Source organism: Aspergillus novofumigatus (genome assembly GCF_002847465.1).
Source record: "Aspergillus novofumigatus IBT 16806 chromosome Unknown P174scaffold_5, whole genome shotgun sequence".
NCBI lineage: Eukaryota > Fungi > Ascomycota > Eurotiomycetes > Eurotiales > Aspergillaceae > Aspergillus > Aspergillus novofumigatus.
This window is the reverse complement of record NW_020194278.1, coordinates 296,643-309,615: the sequence shown is the minus strand read 5'-3', so window position 1 is coordinate 309,615 and position 12,973 is coordinate 296,643. Positions and strand designations below refer to the sequence as shown.

The window sequence follows — 12,973 nt, the reverse complement described above, 5'->3', positions numbered from 1 at the left end:
GGGTGAAGTCTTGCTAACTCTTTGTCTGTAGGCGGCAGGCTGGATTCTGGAACCTCAATGTTACCTGACGCTCGGAGTGGAACCGATAATGCACAGGCTGTATTGTCTTCTCAGGGGGTTTTGAATGCAGAGATCTCAGCCAGTGCGGCCCCGCATTAGTCTTTTTCAGGTGCATCGGGGGATTTGCCAGCCTGAGGTCAGGTACCCACCCCACCGGCTACAGCAAGCGCCGCCCCTCTTTGTTGCACTATCTACGGAGTCCGAGGATGCGTGGCTAATACTGAAATCACCGCCCATCCACATATCCACACAGTAACACTTCGTCGCAAGGCTTGCCATCCTCAATCTGCAGCCACGAGAAGATACCTCGGAAGCCTAGAGATTGGCTCTCCATTTACTCCGAATGGACATGAAAGAACCCTCGCTTGTAGTGGTCCTTTTCCAATGGCTGCCTGTGCCGCAATATCCGTGGCCATTGGCGTGTTGGGAAATCATGAGCAGCGTTGTATTAGTGTCTCCTAACTCACCTTGCTCCTCTGGTTGATACGGTAGAAGTTGAAGGTCTGGCTATCCGTAGCAAAGCTTTCACTGTGATAGAGCAGACGTACCCATATATCCCAGTAACTGTTGTTCACCCTTCCCCAGCTCTTCCCCAGCTCTTCCCGGGTCTTGGCTTCCACAATAACCAGGTTGGTCTCAAGGTTCGCCTGCGCCCCATACCACAGTGCATAGTCTGGCTGACCACGCAGCAACCTCTCCCGGAACCTTATGCGGACTGTTTTCCAAAATGGGGTCTTGTAACCCCACGAGACTGGATATGGTATAATCCTACTGTCTTGCTTAGTGAACCCCAGCACCAAGCCAAGAATGACATTGAGCTGTGCGCGTACTAGTACTTCAGCCTTTGTGGAGCCCTCATGGGCCAGTTTAAGGTAGTCAAGGGCCTTGTCTGGTTTAGTGAATAAGTAAACATCCTATTTCTAAGAGAAGAGGGCATTTACTAAGGAATATAAAAAACTCCAAAAAGTCATCAGGATATTGGACGTTAATCACATTGTTGTAAGGCTCTAAATCCCACTTATCACCTGGTTGCTTGTTCTTTGGAGTCAACTTCTTGATATAGAAAATGCTCTCAACCTCCTCCAGTGTCAGGTCGCTTATAGCTACTCCAGGTAGCTTGCGGTCACGCGCAGCCACCTTCTTGACTTGCTCAAATGTTTCTTTGATCTCATCAACCTCCGCTTTCAAGATGTTGCTTGTCGCTGAAAGCCACTTCAGGGCTACTTCGATAAGGCCGAGAGCATGGTTGCGGAAAAGCTTCTTGGAAGCCATGATGGTGGTGTTGTGAGACAGGTTGGGGATGGTCTTTATTTGTTTTAACTGCCCTTGTCAAAGATGAGATGTGGGACTATACAGACGCCTCGTTGTGGGCTCACGCCCAAGCCTTCAGCGACTTCATGAAGCCCGAAAAATACGACGGCGCAGCCATGATGGGAGTGTTCCTGGACTATGTGCGGCGGTCAACTCCTTCTTTCTGATGCCATGTGGTACACAAAGGAGGTGGAAGCACCCGCCGTTTCGACGCCTTCACCGCGATTCCCAACTTGGGGGGCGTGGCGGAGCTCACCACTGTTGACGACGTCGTGGAGCAGTTCGGAGCGGATATCCCATCCAACCTGCAACGGTAAGCAACGATCCTGAACACTCTACCATTCCATGCTCCACTGATCTAACTACTTCTCTAGCGGCTTCCAACTCGCCTTTTCGTTCAATAACCCCAATGCTACTGTCTACATGGAACTCATCAAAATCTCGGAAAAGGGCTTGAGCAAGGTCGCGAATGTGGAAGGCATATTCGTCGAGTTCTTGTCATTGTACATGTTTCAGTCATAGTCCTGAAGCAGGTTTGGAAAACGTCAATCTTACTGCTCTGTGCTTTAAAATGCTTCCAACCTGTTGGACTCATCAGGGCCGCCGCCGAACAGGTCGGCAGCGGTCAAGTCAGGCTGCAGGGAGTTGGGCCGTTCTCGGCCGGGGCCGACATCGGTGTCCGGGTGATTGGGATCGTGGTAGATCGGCTTGACTGCGGGATTAACCTGAGGCTTTGTCTTCGCCTCAATGCAATGTAATGGCTGGCTTCCCGTATAAAAAGGTGTTTTCGCAGGGATGTAGTCAAGCTTCGTCCATGTATCGGGCAACTTGGGCTTCTCAAGGACATCCTCGTCCGATTCGGAGAGATCGGTCTTGTCCCAACATGCGTCCCAGCCAACGGGGTAGTACTTTCCATGTTACTACCCCGTCTCGGGCCCTTGCTGGCAGCGAAGAATGTGGGGTCGGTGGTGATGGAGACACGGCCCGCAGACGCAGCCCCTGTGTATGGGGAAGTCCGAACTACCACTGTATTAGACGTAAGTTAGTTACTGTCCTTATTCCTCCTACACAGTCAAGATCGTCAGGATCGGAACTTACCGATATCTGTGGTGGACAACCCTCAACTAGCACCCTGACAAAGGGTCTCGCTCGGCTGCCGACCTCTTCGCCGATCTGTCCGGCAACCATGTCAGAGACGGGCTCGAGGGCCTGGCAGAAGAACCATCAAGGAAAAGCAGAGTGACTCTCTCTGGTTGTATTTTGGATTCTCAACGGTGATCTTGCAGAGTGCTGGATAATGTCATGACGGAGGGTACTGGGCTAAAATATTTATCTGATGAAATGTATCTCTATCCACTAATGAGATGATTGACTTTGTTGTGGACGTTGAGTTGTTCCTGCCAACGTTTGTCCGGGTGGGAATGGAGGGAGGAAATACCAGATGCCCCGACTTGTAGCATTCACTGCTTCCAGTTGTAAGTTTCAGATCCAAGTTATTGTGAGACAATGAAGTTAAAACATTCACTCCTCTTAGTGTATGTACTTTCTCTACTATGAAAATTCCTGGCTCTCCAAAGTCATCACATCGGCCATGGGAGCAAAGCTTGCTTCGAGACGCTGTTGAGAGAGAGCATGCTAAACTCCTGGAAGATAGCTGATATGAGGTAAAGCACTGTTCTTTTTCTACTTTTAATTACAGGGACTGAAAAGGGACTGGCAGAGGTTTTCTTTTAAGAAAGACTTGTTATTTATTGCTTATTTGATGGACATAGATTTGTTCTCTCAAACTGTGACTATCATGTAGTTGTTCCGAAAGCAACGGAAAGAGATTGAGTTCAGGATATTGATCAGATATAAACATACATAACGAACGGGGCGGTGATCCCGGCCTTCCGAACAGACCAGAATAGTGGAACATGTACACCTTATTCATATCACACAACGCTTGATACAAGGGACGTCCCGTCGTCATCATCAGCCGTTGTATATTTGGGGCTTTCCCTGGGAGTTATCAATCTCCTCATCCGGTCCTCCAAGTGTGGCTCAGCCTAGGCCACTTTGATTAGACACCATTCACATCATCTCAGCATGTATGCGAGTACCTACCCAGTCAAAGAGCAGCCATAAAGCGAATGTCAAAAGTACCAACGTCACTCCAATAGGAAGGAACCATCTCCAGTTGGGATTGTCTTTCAGAAGGTTTATATTCATCCCGAAAAGGCTCTTGGTAGATGCGATGTGTCAGCAACCCGGAAGGACATGCATGAATCCCTTGCTTGTGGATGCACTTACCGACGCGAGCATAAGGGGGAGAAATATGAACTGGCGAGTTAGTCTGCGAACCAGTGGTTTTGAATTGACTTACAGTAATCCAAGTGAGCCGTTTGATGCTTTTGGCCTCGCTAATGGAGATCCATGCAATTTCCTATCAACCACCGGTCAGTTGGATCGAGAGTAGACGGCGGGGTGGTGCACCCACAATCTGCAGTAACTCACGAATACTTTGCTCGATGCGAGCAAGTCCCGAACTGACTTCCTGGTCCATCTCCCGTATTATTTCCATAAGCGGGCCCTTTTCTTTCCGCAAATATGGGTCGATATTCACCACATGCGTGAGTCCAGTTACGTGGGCTTTGAACCAGCTTTGCAGCCTTGCGTGTTGTTCTGCCTTTCTCTGTAAGCACTTGAGGACAGTCCGGCTTCTCCCCTGTAATTCGACTTGGTCTAATCTCTTTTTTTGTCAATTTGGGAGAGAATCAGATCAGTCCGCGACTTTGGGGATCGCGGCACTCTTACAATATTATTGATTTCATCCACCAGAACCGACACTCTCTCCCTCCATTCCCCGGCAACCTCGGTCATCAAATCTCTGAAAGTCCTCCATGATGCTCAGGTATTGAAGAGTTCGAAAGCGTGCTGATGTATCCATATGCAAGACTATGATCTATTTCCCTGATGGCCCAAGCTATCTCCAATGGAAATCGCTCGGAAAGGCTTGTCTCCAGTGGAAGTCGCTCAGAACGGCGTGTCAAACCAGGCAAAGATATACATAGCTTGAACAGCTGAGTCTCACCCGGTTGACTTGACCGTTTTGACTGGAAGAATTGACAGTATCCACGACGTAAAACAGGATCTTCCTTGACCTTAAAGCTGTGAAAGTCTGGTATTTTCGAACCTCTATCGAAGAGACTGGCAGAGTCAGTACTAGGGAAGAGCGAAAGGCTACACTGTAAATCACCGTAATTTGATGTGTCCAGGCTGCGGGTTCCACAGCTCTCGTGCTTCATCATTGTCACTGATCAGAAGAAGAGTTTGGTAATGGGCCCGACGATTGCTAGTCAGTTGGACGCAGACCGGCTTTGATTCTCTGATTTTGAACAGGCTTGCAGCTTGCACATCACTGAGGTCCGCGCCGTGTTGGATCAAAAGCTTGACAATGTCCTCGTTGTCGATTGCATACTGCATCGGCGTTTTCCCGCTATTGTCCTGCTGATGAACGAAGGCGTTTTGTTCACCATAATCCGGATGCAGAAACTCCTCAACTAAGCGTGTTCTTCCCTTACGACATGCAATGTGGACGGGATTCTGACCTTTCAAATCCCGCTTGTTGAGTTCGTACCCTTGACCTAGAAGCTTGCGTGCGAGGTCCAAGGCTTGCTCTTCACCTATATCATCAGCTTCGTCCGCCAAAATATGCATCGAAGATTTGTCTTTCTCCTTGAGCAGGTCGACCATGGTCATGTTGCCAAGCTTCAATGCCTTTATCAAGGGGGTCATCCGAGGTTCCACCGTGTCACGAATGTTGGGGTTCGCTCCCGTATCCAGAAGCCATTTAACAATTTCTTCGTCCTCAAACTCCACGGCCCACGAGAGAAACGTGCACCCGTCCGGAAGTACCTTGTTCCAGAAGATATGCCTTTTCAGCTTAAATAAGAGGTTTTCCAAGTCAGTACGATCTTGCCACCCGGGCTTCGGGAACGGAAATGGGCCCGGCTGCTTCTCTCTTTTCCGTGACCTCGTCTGAAGGAATCTTTCCCACCAAGTACAACTGCCCATATCGGCGTCGTGTGATAAAAGGTAGCTCATACAATTTGGCCATCCTCCAGTTGCTGCACACATCAGTGGAGTTTTCTCCTCGTCCCCTGCGTGTTGATTTTGGCAAGACCAGACTCGACGACCAGCTTCACGAATTCTTCATTTCCTATAGCAGCAGCCAACGCCAGCGGGGAGTTCCCTTCGTCGTCTGTTAAATTCGGATCTGCCCCGGCCTGCAGGAGTAATTCAATCATGACATTATAACTGGAACGGAAGGCAAATATGCCTTGCATAGTGCCACCTATGCTTCGCGTAGTGGCCCAAAAGAATGGGGTACGGTTTCGATCTTCCCGAGTATTGGGGTCGGCCCCCTTTTTCAGAAGCAATTCCACAATGTCATACATGCGTTCCTGAATGGTTACCGAAAGGGCAGTTCGGCCATCCGGGCCCTTCTCTTCCACCTCCACTCGTCCGTTGTCCAGCATCGCTTTGATCTCAGAATAACCATGGTGACCAGATCGAAGGACTACTTCTCTCAAAGCCTTCGCCCCATATGTATAGAAATCTGAATCAGAAGCTTCCATGTCCCACAATGGCTCGCCGTCTGTCGAGGCGTGCTCCGGTCCAGGGGGCGATTCGTCTTCGGAATCGTGTACCGACTGGGGTGGCGATGGCTGATCAACTTGAGTGTTGTTCATATTCTGACCATCAACTGGCGTTACCCAATGTTTTTCTGGCTGTAAATGTCGAAGTCGATTTATCGAGAGCAGGGACGCGTTTCCAGGTTTCTGACGAGGTCGTCGGCTTATAGGAGAATCCGTAGAGCGGCACAGCCAGCGGCCAAGCAGCTAATGCAAGGCTCTCCTGCTAGGTACTTGGGCAGCTGTCACGCACACCAGCATTTCGATCCGTCGTCGAGCCAACCACAGCATTGGAACAACGGCTGCTTCGCTATCCAACGCGTTATCAGCCTTGCGATGACAAAACAGCCTCATCATTTACAGCCTTGCTGTAGGCATTCAAATCAACCTTCATCTCTCCAGACCACCACTATTGCATGCTATAGGTAGCACGTGAGCTATATCCGCAATACCAGACATACGGGGCCTGACGTACCGAGAATATCATATACAGTAGCACTGAATAAACAAAACTCTGAGAAGAAAATGTTATAATTGCTCATCTACGCCTCTTAAATTTACAAGGACAAGACCAACTCCTTCAACTTCATGAAATCGGGAACACCAAGACCAGTGACAGGATCCCAGCCGGCAGTAGCATTCCAGTGCGCGTACGGGATGATACCGCCACCAGGAACTGGCTTTCCGGTCTGCGGGTTGATACCATTACAACCGATTGAACTTCCAGCAGTGATGTCGGTGAATCCTTCCGCCAGAATGCTATACAGCAATGGGTTCAGGAAGCCAAGGGTAGACTTGCCGGCGCGCAGACGGGCGTCGTTCAAGAGACCGACAATACCAGCAAAGACGGGGCAAGCAGCGGATGTGCCACCGGACTTGTAATGTTTGCCCGTTAAGACGACCTCGTAGCTATATGCGGTTAGAACGCGGGTGTCCGGATGTAATAAAAAGCAGGGCCACGTACTCAGGAGTCAAGCTATGGGCGGAAATGTCAGGGAATCCACGGCCCTTGAAGTTGGTGTACTGCGAATAGTACTTCTTGGTATCCTTGGTTATGTGGTTGTTGAGGTAGTTCTCCACCGCGGAATACTGGTACCAGGGACGGCTGAAGTAGTTGCTGAATCCGCCCGAACTGGCGTCCCAGGCCACTTCAGGAGCATAGGACTGGGTACCACCAACCGCGGTGATGAAGGGACAGGTGCCAGGGAATGTAGGAGTGAATTCGGGAGTGTTGGTACCGTCATTGGACATGCACGCCGAGCCGATTCCTGATCATGTTAGCACGGAACAGACTACCAGGGGATCTATGCCTACCGGTGTCACCAGAGGACTCAAGCACCGTGATGCCACGAAGACCCATCAAGCCGATCAAGTTGCACACTCTTCTGGCGTAGTACTCGGGAACAGTCTAATAGGTTAGTGTCTACCTATACAACAGAATTTTTAGGATGCTCACCTGTTCATCGTCACCATACGAGTTGGAAATCACCTGAGGAAGATGCGAGTTGGGTTTGGAGAGCAAGTACTCGTAGTACTGCAGATAGGGCTCATTCTGGTTGTCCGCAGCAGTGGGCTCGTCCACATTGGGAACAAACGGACTGATTCATTTTAGCATGCTTTCCTTCACTTGGATGGACTGGCTTACGGTGAACCGCCAGTGATAAACTCCACTACGGGCAGGGGGTGGCTGACGGCTACGATCAACTCCACATCCAGATCGGCCTCGCCGAGGGAGGCAGTGGCCCAATTCTGGTCATTAACGCCTCCGTTGATCAATTCCACCGAGAAATTTTGGGGTGGGATGTTGAACAGTTGCTCATAAGCAGCCAAATCTGCATAGTTGGCTGACTGATTCAAGAAGCTACCAAAGCCAACTCGACTTCCCGAAGATGCATCAGGCTTATAGTCGCCGAGGTTGTACATCTCCACTAGGCAGTCGGGAGTGATGAGATTGGCGCAAGAGCTGTTGGTGGCTGCCCTCCTTGGAAGGGCTGGAAGCTTCACCGCGTGAGGTGGCAGTGTGCTGCCTTGCTCCTTGCCAAAGAAGACAGTGGGGGCAATCAGATCGATCGACTCTGTCAAGCGGTCGGGAATGGAGTACTGCGTGGTACGCAGTTTCTGGGAAGCACCATTGCGGTAGTAGGAGAACTTGGTGTCGAAGAGCTTGTTCGCCGTTCCCACAGTGGTGGCAAAGTTCACCAAGCTGCCTTGACGAGACACTTGAGTGATCCCAGCATCCTTGAGCCACTGGATAACTGCATCATCGCTTGCAGTAGGAAATAGGGATTCAATGTCGGATTGGTCCAGCCACTTGCCGTACTCCGCGTTCCCTGGGGTCGCCAGCGTGGTCAACTTGGACTCGAGCTGGTCGAGGTTCTGCCGAACAAGGGCAATTGAGAGAGTGATCGTGTCGCTCTCCGATGCATCCTCGACGAGTGCCCAGCCGCTAGGAACAGCTGAGAGCTTCTCGTGCACCACGCCAAGGGCTGGGGCTGCGAGGGAGCAGAGCAACCCTGCGTAGAGAGTTGAGGAGAGCATTGCGGGAGGACTGCGGAGCCGAACTCACAGGGGCGGATAGGAAGATAAAAGACAAAGGATATAGATCTGAATCAGCCGCCGATCGATATTTATATTTGCATGTCAGTTGGCTCGAAAAGGCGAGATTATCATTCCATGTGACGGCAACCGGCATGATGCTAGGGGCGTGGACAGAGCAAGGACACGCGCATCGCACCTTGCAAAGTCCAGCATCTCTTTGCGGGATTTTCCCTGCAGACACCATTAAAGAAATTAGTTCAATCTATTTGATTAAGTCCATCGGAAGCCCGCAGGAGTGGCGCCATACTTGTCTTTGAATTACTCCATAGATTCAAGGTAGTTTTTCGGTTGCCTATTCGAGGGGCAAGAGTGCTTATCTTGGTCAAGCTAGTACAAGCATTTTTGCTCCACCCCGCCAATCATTCCAAGCCTTTCCAAGGTTCCTCCCCAGGAACAGCCGACTGAGCCGAGGATTGGTTGTTGTTGGGATGTGGGACAGTAAAAGGTTACATCTGCTGGCAGAATTCTAAGCATCTTGCACGGTCGGAAACTGATCAGCCGAGGGTATATAGTCTGGAAGCTCAAAAAGCGTCTTCAAAAGGCTTAAGATGTCTAGCGATTTTTCAGTAAATGGGCAATCTCACTGGCAAGGACCGTCAATAAAGACGTGCCGATATCCATAGCCTGAGTCTTCTATATGTTGTTACCTTGTTGATGCTTGAACCTGAGACGATAGGCCATGTTTTCAGTGGCCTCTTTGGGACCACTCGAGTAGTCCTTTCGCTAAACCGTTTTAGGAAGGTGCTTGCCTGCGCGATTAATCGTGATCGTGAACCAGGATGACTACGTGATGTAGTCGCGGTTTCTGTCAGTGGAACATTGTTAGGAATACGACATTTGTTGTCTAACTGGGCCCAATGAGATCAATATGGCGAACCAACGAACTGATTGACCAAGTAGTGGTCATATGAAAGCCTAGGGTCAGTTATCAATAGTATGGGTCAAATAAAATTCTTTTGGACTCCTTTTCCTTCATGTAGCACTAAATAGTCGTATATGCCAAGCAATAGCATCATTGGTCTAGTGGTAGAATTCGTCGTTGCCATCGACGAGGCCCGTGTTCGATTCACGGATGATGCATTCTTTTTTGTTCTGTATCTTTTTCTGCAAGCTAACAATTCAATTTACAATTGAGTCCATCTCTCCTTTTTAATTGCCCTCCAGTTATTGCCTTCGTTGAATCCAGAATCTACGTACGGAGTACTTCATAAAAAATGACGATATTGCGTTGGTTTCGTGGTTTACCTGACTGAATAGCTAAATCTATATATTCTCCCGTCTTCCTAATTACTTAATCAAGTCGGTCCCAAGTCGGATCGGGCGATTGAACTGCTGCGGTTTCGGTGGGTGGAGGATTCCTCGTTGGAGGAGGCGTCGCCGGTTGAGGTTTCTCGGTACGTCTTTCATACTATATCATTCTATTCTCTGTTCTACTGGAATAGACGCTTCGACGAGATGTGGAGAGACCTTCCCACTGGACTCACCACGACGGCCTGTCTCATGGTGACTCCCCCAGCCTTAGAGTCAGTCCTCAATTCACCACTTCCTTCTTCAGCGCCCCTGAGAGACCGAAAGGAGATTCCATACGTGGTTGCAGTCTCCAGGGTCGCGCACTACCCACGTCCTGAGCTCACCCTGACAAAGAAGATGAAGATATCTTTGGTCAAAATTTTAAAGGATACTTTAATGTTGCGGTTGAGACCCTTTTGACGAATTTCTACCCCATGGTCGCGCTGGATATTATGGACTTACCGAGACTGACGGGTCGCATGCGACATGACAAGGATATCTGGAGCGATACGTATCGGGGAGGGATACGCCATTATCTGGAAGAGTCCGGTTGATCGATCTCTTCCGTCCCACTTTTCAGTAACATTGCCGCTACTCTGCTGGAGAGCGCTGACGGCATTATTGAGACTGCCAGGTCTACCAACAGCTTCAACCGCCTGAACGAACGGCTCTGAGATATGTCTTTATTTTGTCGACTGATTCGTGAAGAACTCCAGATTCAGAGGATTGCTGAGCCGGAAGAGACACCCACCATAAGGCCGTGTTTGAGCAGTGGCCATGACGAAACAGCATTTCGAACAAAATCAGCCTCAGTGCCGTGGCGAGTGACTGGCCCGATTTAGATTGGCCTAAGCGGAAAATATCGTCTAAGGGGATCATTGACTATCCCAAAGCAGTAATTTATGTGCCTCTATCCATGGGTCAAGGCGGTGTCAGGCAGTGCAGGAATACGGATGATCAGCTCTTGGCACCGCAGCGGGATGCACAATAATTACTCTTTTGGGACTAGCCTAGATTCCACTGCTGCCAAAAAGGGCAAACCATCAGGTCACAGCCACGGGCAGGGTCAAACACATTATGATGGAAATCGCCATGACAATGTATATATACCGGTTCCAGCACTTTCAAAGGCTATTCCAAATGAAATTCAGTTCAGCAACAGCTCCAATACATAACCAACCAAATACTATGGACAAACTATTCTCCAAAAGCAAATCCCCCAGCCCGTCTACACCTTCACCCTCGACAGCTCGGGAGAAACAGTCACCTGCGCAGACAGACCAGTCTTCCACCTCACCACCCAGAAATCCAAACCACATCTTACCGTCTTGCGTCTCCCACCGCCAGGACCAAGGTCTCCAGCGCCTATCCCCATCGGAACCTGCACCGTCCACAAGTTCCCCTCTAGCAAGGTGGACATCACACTTCACGGCCACGAATTCCTACTCAAGCGCGACCTCCTCAAAAGCGATAACCACCACTTCGATTACCCACCTCTAGGGCACTTCAAATGGAAGCCCGATGCATGGGGAGGGAGTAAACTGGAGTTGTTTGACAACGAGCGGCGGTTGTTAGCAAGATACCACAAGAAGCTATCCTTGAAAGGCCAGGGGCAGCAGATTGAAGTGTTTGTGCAAGGAGATGAGCGGTTCGTGGAGATGGTGGTTGTGACGGCGTTGGCGATGAGGCATTATATTGAGGTGGAGAATAAGGATATTAAGAAGGTGACTGACATTCTTGATGCTGTGGGCGGGGGTTAGTTGACCAATCATTATATACAAATTAATCCATGTATCACGTATAGGCCATTAATCCAAACGAGATTACGCCTCCAAATATACATCCTTCATGCCCTTGGCCACATGAGGATTCCGAGCAAGTCGATCATGCCAAGTCGTCAACTCGGGGAAGCGCTCAAGATCCAGATTCGCTTGACTCGCGCCGGCTACATATGGGAAAATCACCAAATCCGCCAGTGTACTGCATCTGTTAGCACGCTGCACGGTTGATGGTAGGCAACAGACATACCACTTCTTGCCGACAAGATACGGACTCCGCGCCTTCTGCAAATGCTCCTCAAGATAGAGATACAGCCGCAGGGCCTTCCGTGTAAAGGTTTCCTCTGGATTATTGCCGTGGATGGTCTTGCTCAGGAACGCAATCCAGTTATCCACCTCCTCTGCTTCCTTGGACCCCTGTTTGTACGAAAAGTGGTGCTCGGCGTCATATTTGGTGAGAAGGTAGCGGCTGATATTGGCCAAGCCGGATGCACTGGTCTTTTTGCCTTCTCTGGTTACGTCGAAGAGGACGGGCAGGCTGGTATACGCGCTTGCATCGTCGTGTTTGATTTCTTTTATGCTGTGGACGAGGTGGATGCAACGCGGTTGTCTGTGTTGTTAGCACTAAGCTGCTATCGTGGGGGAGTAGTGTGGCATACCCGATGAGTTCGATCAGCATGGCGATGGTGGCACCCTCTTTGGTTCGTGGAGAAGTGTAGAGGGCGATATGCCCTATCTGCTCGTGGAAGACGTTCATTGCGATAGCTCTGGAGGGATAGGTATCAGAAAGGAAGATGATTACAGACAAGAAAATGACAGGCAGCAAAGGCTAGATAAGCTTCAGGAGAAACACGTGCGCATGCAGCGAACATTCTTCAGTTATCCAATCTCGACCGAATCAGGCAACCCATCAGGCCATCTGTGGAGCCAGCCAATCAGAGTGGAGGCATGGGAACGTGCTCAGGCCAATCCCCGGATTTCTTGGTACGCTATTGCAAGTGGCAATCAATTGGCCAATCAGGTGCTCCTTTAAGGCGGAAATATCTCAATCCTGAGACATCTCACAGGTCAAGACACGGTGGATATGGAGAAGAGAGAGGAGGATGCTACCTTATGGCAAGGCACTGATATAAATGACGTCATATATCATGAACCTATTGTCTGGTGGACAATAGTCATTCACTCCGATAGATTATTATATATAACACTTTAGACAGTCACATCTTAATACTCTATATCATTAGATAGTAGTTATGAATT

At 49.6% G+C, this 12,973-nt stretch overlaps 7 protein-coding genes and 1 non-coding gene across 8 annotated transcripts; 3 read left to right on the top strand and 5 right to left on the bottom strand.

Annotated features, from left to right (window-relative positions):
- Positions 1-82: 82 nt before the first annotated feature.
- On the bottom strand, positions 83-1,332 carry P174DRAFT_451725 (uncharacterized protein; the record flags this gene model as incomplete). The annotated part of the gene is made up of 2 exons (XM_024829028.1): positions 83-949; positions 1,002-1,332. The coding sequence occupies 2 exons, from the start codon at positions 1,330-1,332 to the stop codon at positions 519-521; spliced, it is 762 nt and encodes a 253-aa protein (XP_024680974.1). The 3' UTR covers positions 83-518.
- A 68-nt stretch (positions 1,333-1,400) lies between these two features.
- P174DRAFT_421447 (uncharacterized protein) lies at positions 1,401-1,893 on the top strand (the record flags this gene model as incomplete). The annotated part of the gene is made up of 3 exons (XM_024824952.1): positions 1,401-1,519; positions 1,568-1,684; positions 1,746-1,893. The coding sequence occupies 3 exons, from the start codon at positions 1,401-1,403 to the stop codon at positions 1,891-1,893; spliced, it is 384 nt and encodes a 127-aa protein (XP_024680973.1).
- A 44-nt stretch (positions 1,894-1,937) lies between these two features.
- P174DRAFT_451724 (ankyrin) lies at positions 1,938-5,427 on the bottom strand (the record flags this gene model as incomplete). The annotated part of the gene is made up of 7 exons (XM_024829027.1): positions 1,938-2,279; positions 3,478-3,594; positions 3,664-3,693; positions 3,737-3,796; positions 3,851-4,035; positions 4,445-4,560; positions 4,610-5,427. 7 exons carry the CDS (start codon positions 5,425-5,427, stop codon positions 1,938-1,940), a joined length of 1,668 nt encoding a protein of 555 aa, XP_024680972.1.
- A 62-nt stretch (positions 5,428-5,489) lies between these two features.
- P174DRAFT_421445 (ankyrin repeat domain-containing protein) lies at positions 5,490-6,104 on the bottom strand (the record flags this gene model as incomplete). Its single annotated transcript, XM_024824951.1, has 1 exon — positions 5,490-6,104. The coding sequence occupies one exon, from the start codon at positions 6,102-6,104 to the stop codon at positions 5,490-5,492; it is 615 nt and encodes a 204-aa protein (XP_024680971.1).
- A 479-nt stretch (positions 6,105-6,583) lies between these two features.
- P174DRAFT_407900 (S53 family peptidase) lies at positions 6,584-8,609 on the bottom strand. The gene is made up of 5 exons (XM_024824153.1): positions 7,693-8,609; positions 7,504-7,645; positions 7,362-7,455; positions 7,012-7,315; positions 6,584-6,956 (listed from the first exon to the last, which is right to left on the bottom strand). Exons 1-5 carry the CDS (start codon positions 8,583-8,585, stop codon positions 6,605-6,607), a joined length of 1,785 nt encoding a protein of 594 aa, XP_024680970.1. The 5' UTR covers positions 8,586-8,609; the 3' UTR covers positions 6,584-6,604.
- A 1,045-nt stretch (positions 8,610-9,654) lies between these two features.
- On the top strand, positions 9,655-9,725 carry P174DRAFT_t122. The gene has a single exon. It is a non-coding gene; the product is annotated as a tRNA-Gly (tRNA).
- Positions 9,726-9,859: 134 nt separating this feature from the next.
- On the top strand, positions 9,860-11,744 carry P174DRAFT_451721 (uncharacterized protein; the record flags this gene model as incomplete). The annotated part of the gene is made up of 4 exons (XM_024829026.1): positions 9,860-9,872; positions 9,946-10,039; positions 10,088-10,250; positions 11,147-11,744. 4 exons carry the CDS (start codon positions 9,860-9,862, stop codon positions 11,693-11,695), a joined length of 819 nt encoding a protein of 272 aa, XP_024680969.1. The 3' UTR covers positions 11,696-11,744.
- A 14-nt stretch (positions 11,745-11,758) lies between these two features.
- P174DRAFT_460942 (putative glutathione S-transferase) lies at positions 11,759-12,470 on the bottom strand (the record flags this gene model as incomplete). Its single annotated transcript, XM_024829945.1, has 3 exons — positions 11,759-11,915; positions 11,964-12,323; positions 12,373-12,470. The coding sequence occupies 3 exons, from the start codon at positions 12,468-12,470 to the stop codon at positions 11,759-11,761; spliced, it is 615 nt and encodes a 204-aa protein (XP_024680968.1).
- Positions 12,471-12,973: the final 503 nt, after the last annotated feature.

Excerpts from the sequence above, each read along its gene's own strand:
- P174DRAFT_407900 (XM_024824153.1), bottom strand. The coding sequence starts at position 8,585 with ATGCTCTCCTCAACTCTCTACGCAGGGTTGCTCTGCTCCCTCGCAGCC. Across the intron at positions 7,456-7,503 it reads CGTATGGTGACGATGAACAG|ACTGTTCCCGAGTACTACGC; the intron begins GTGAGCATCCTA and ends CTAACCTATTAG. Across the intron at positions 7,316-7,361 it reads TGAGTCCTCTGGTGACACCG|GAATCGGCTCGGCGTGCATG; the intron begins GTAGGCATAGAT and ends TAACATGATCAG.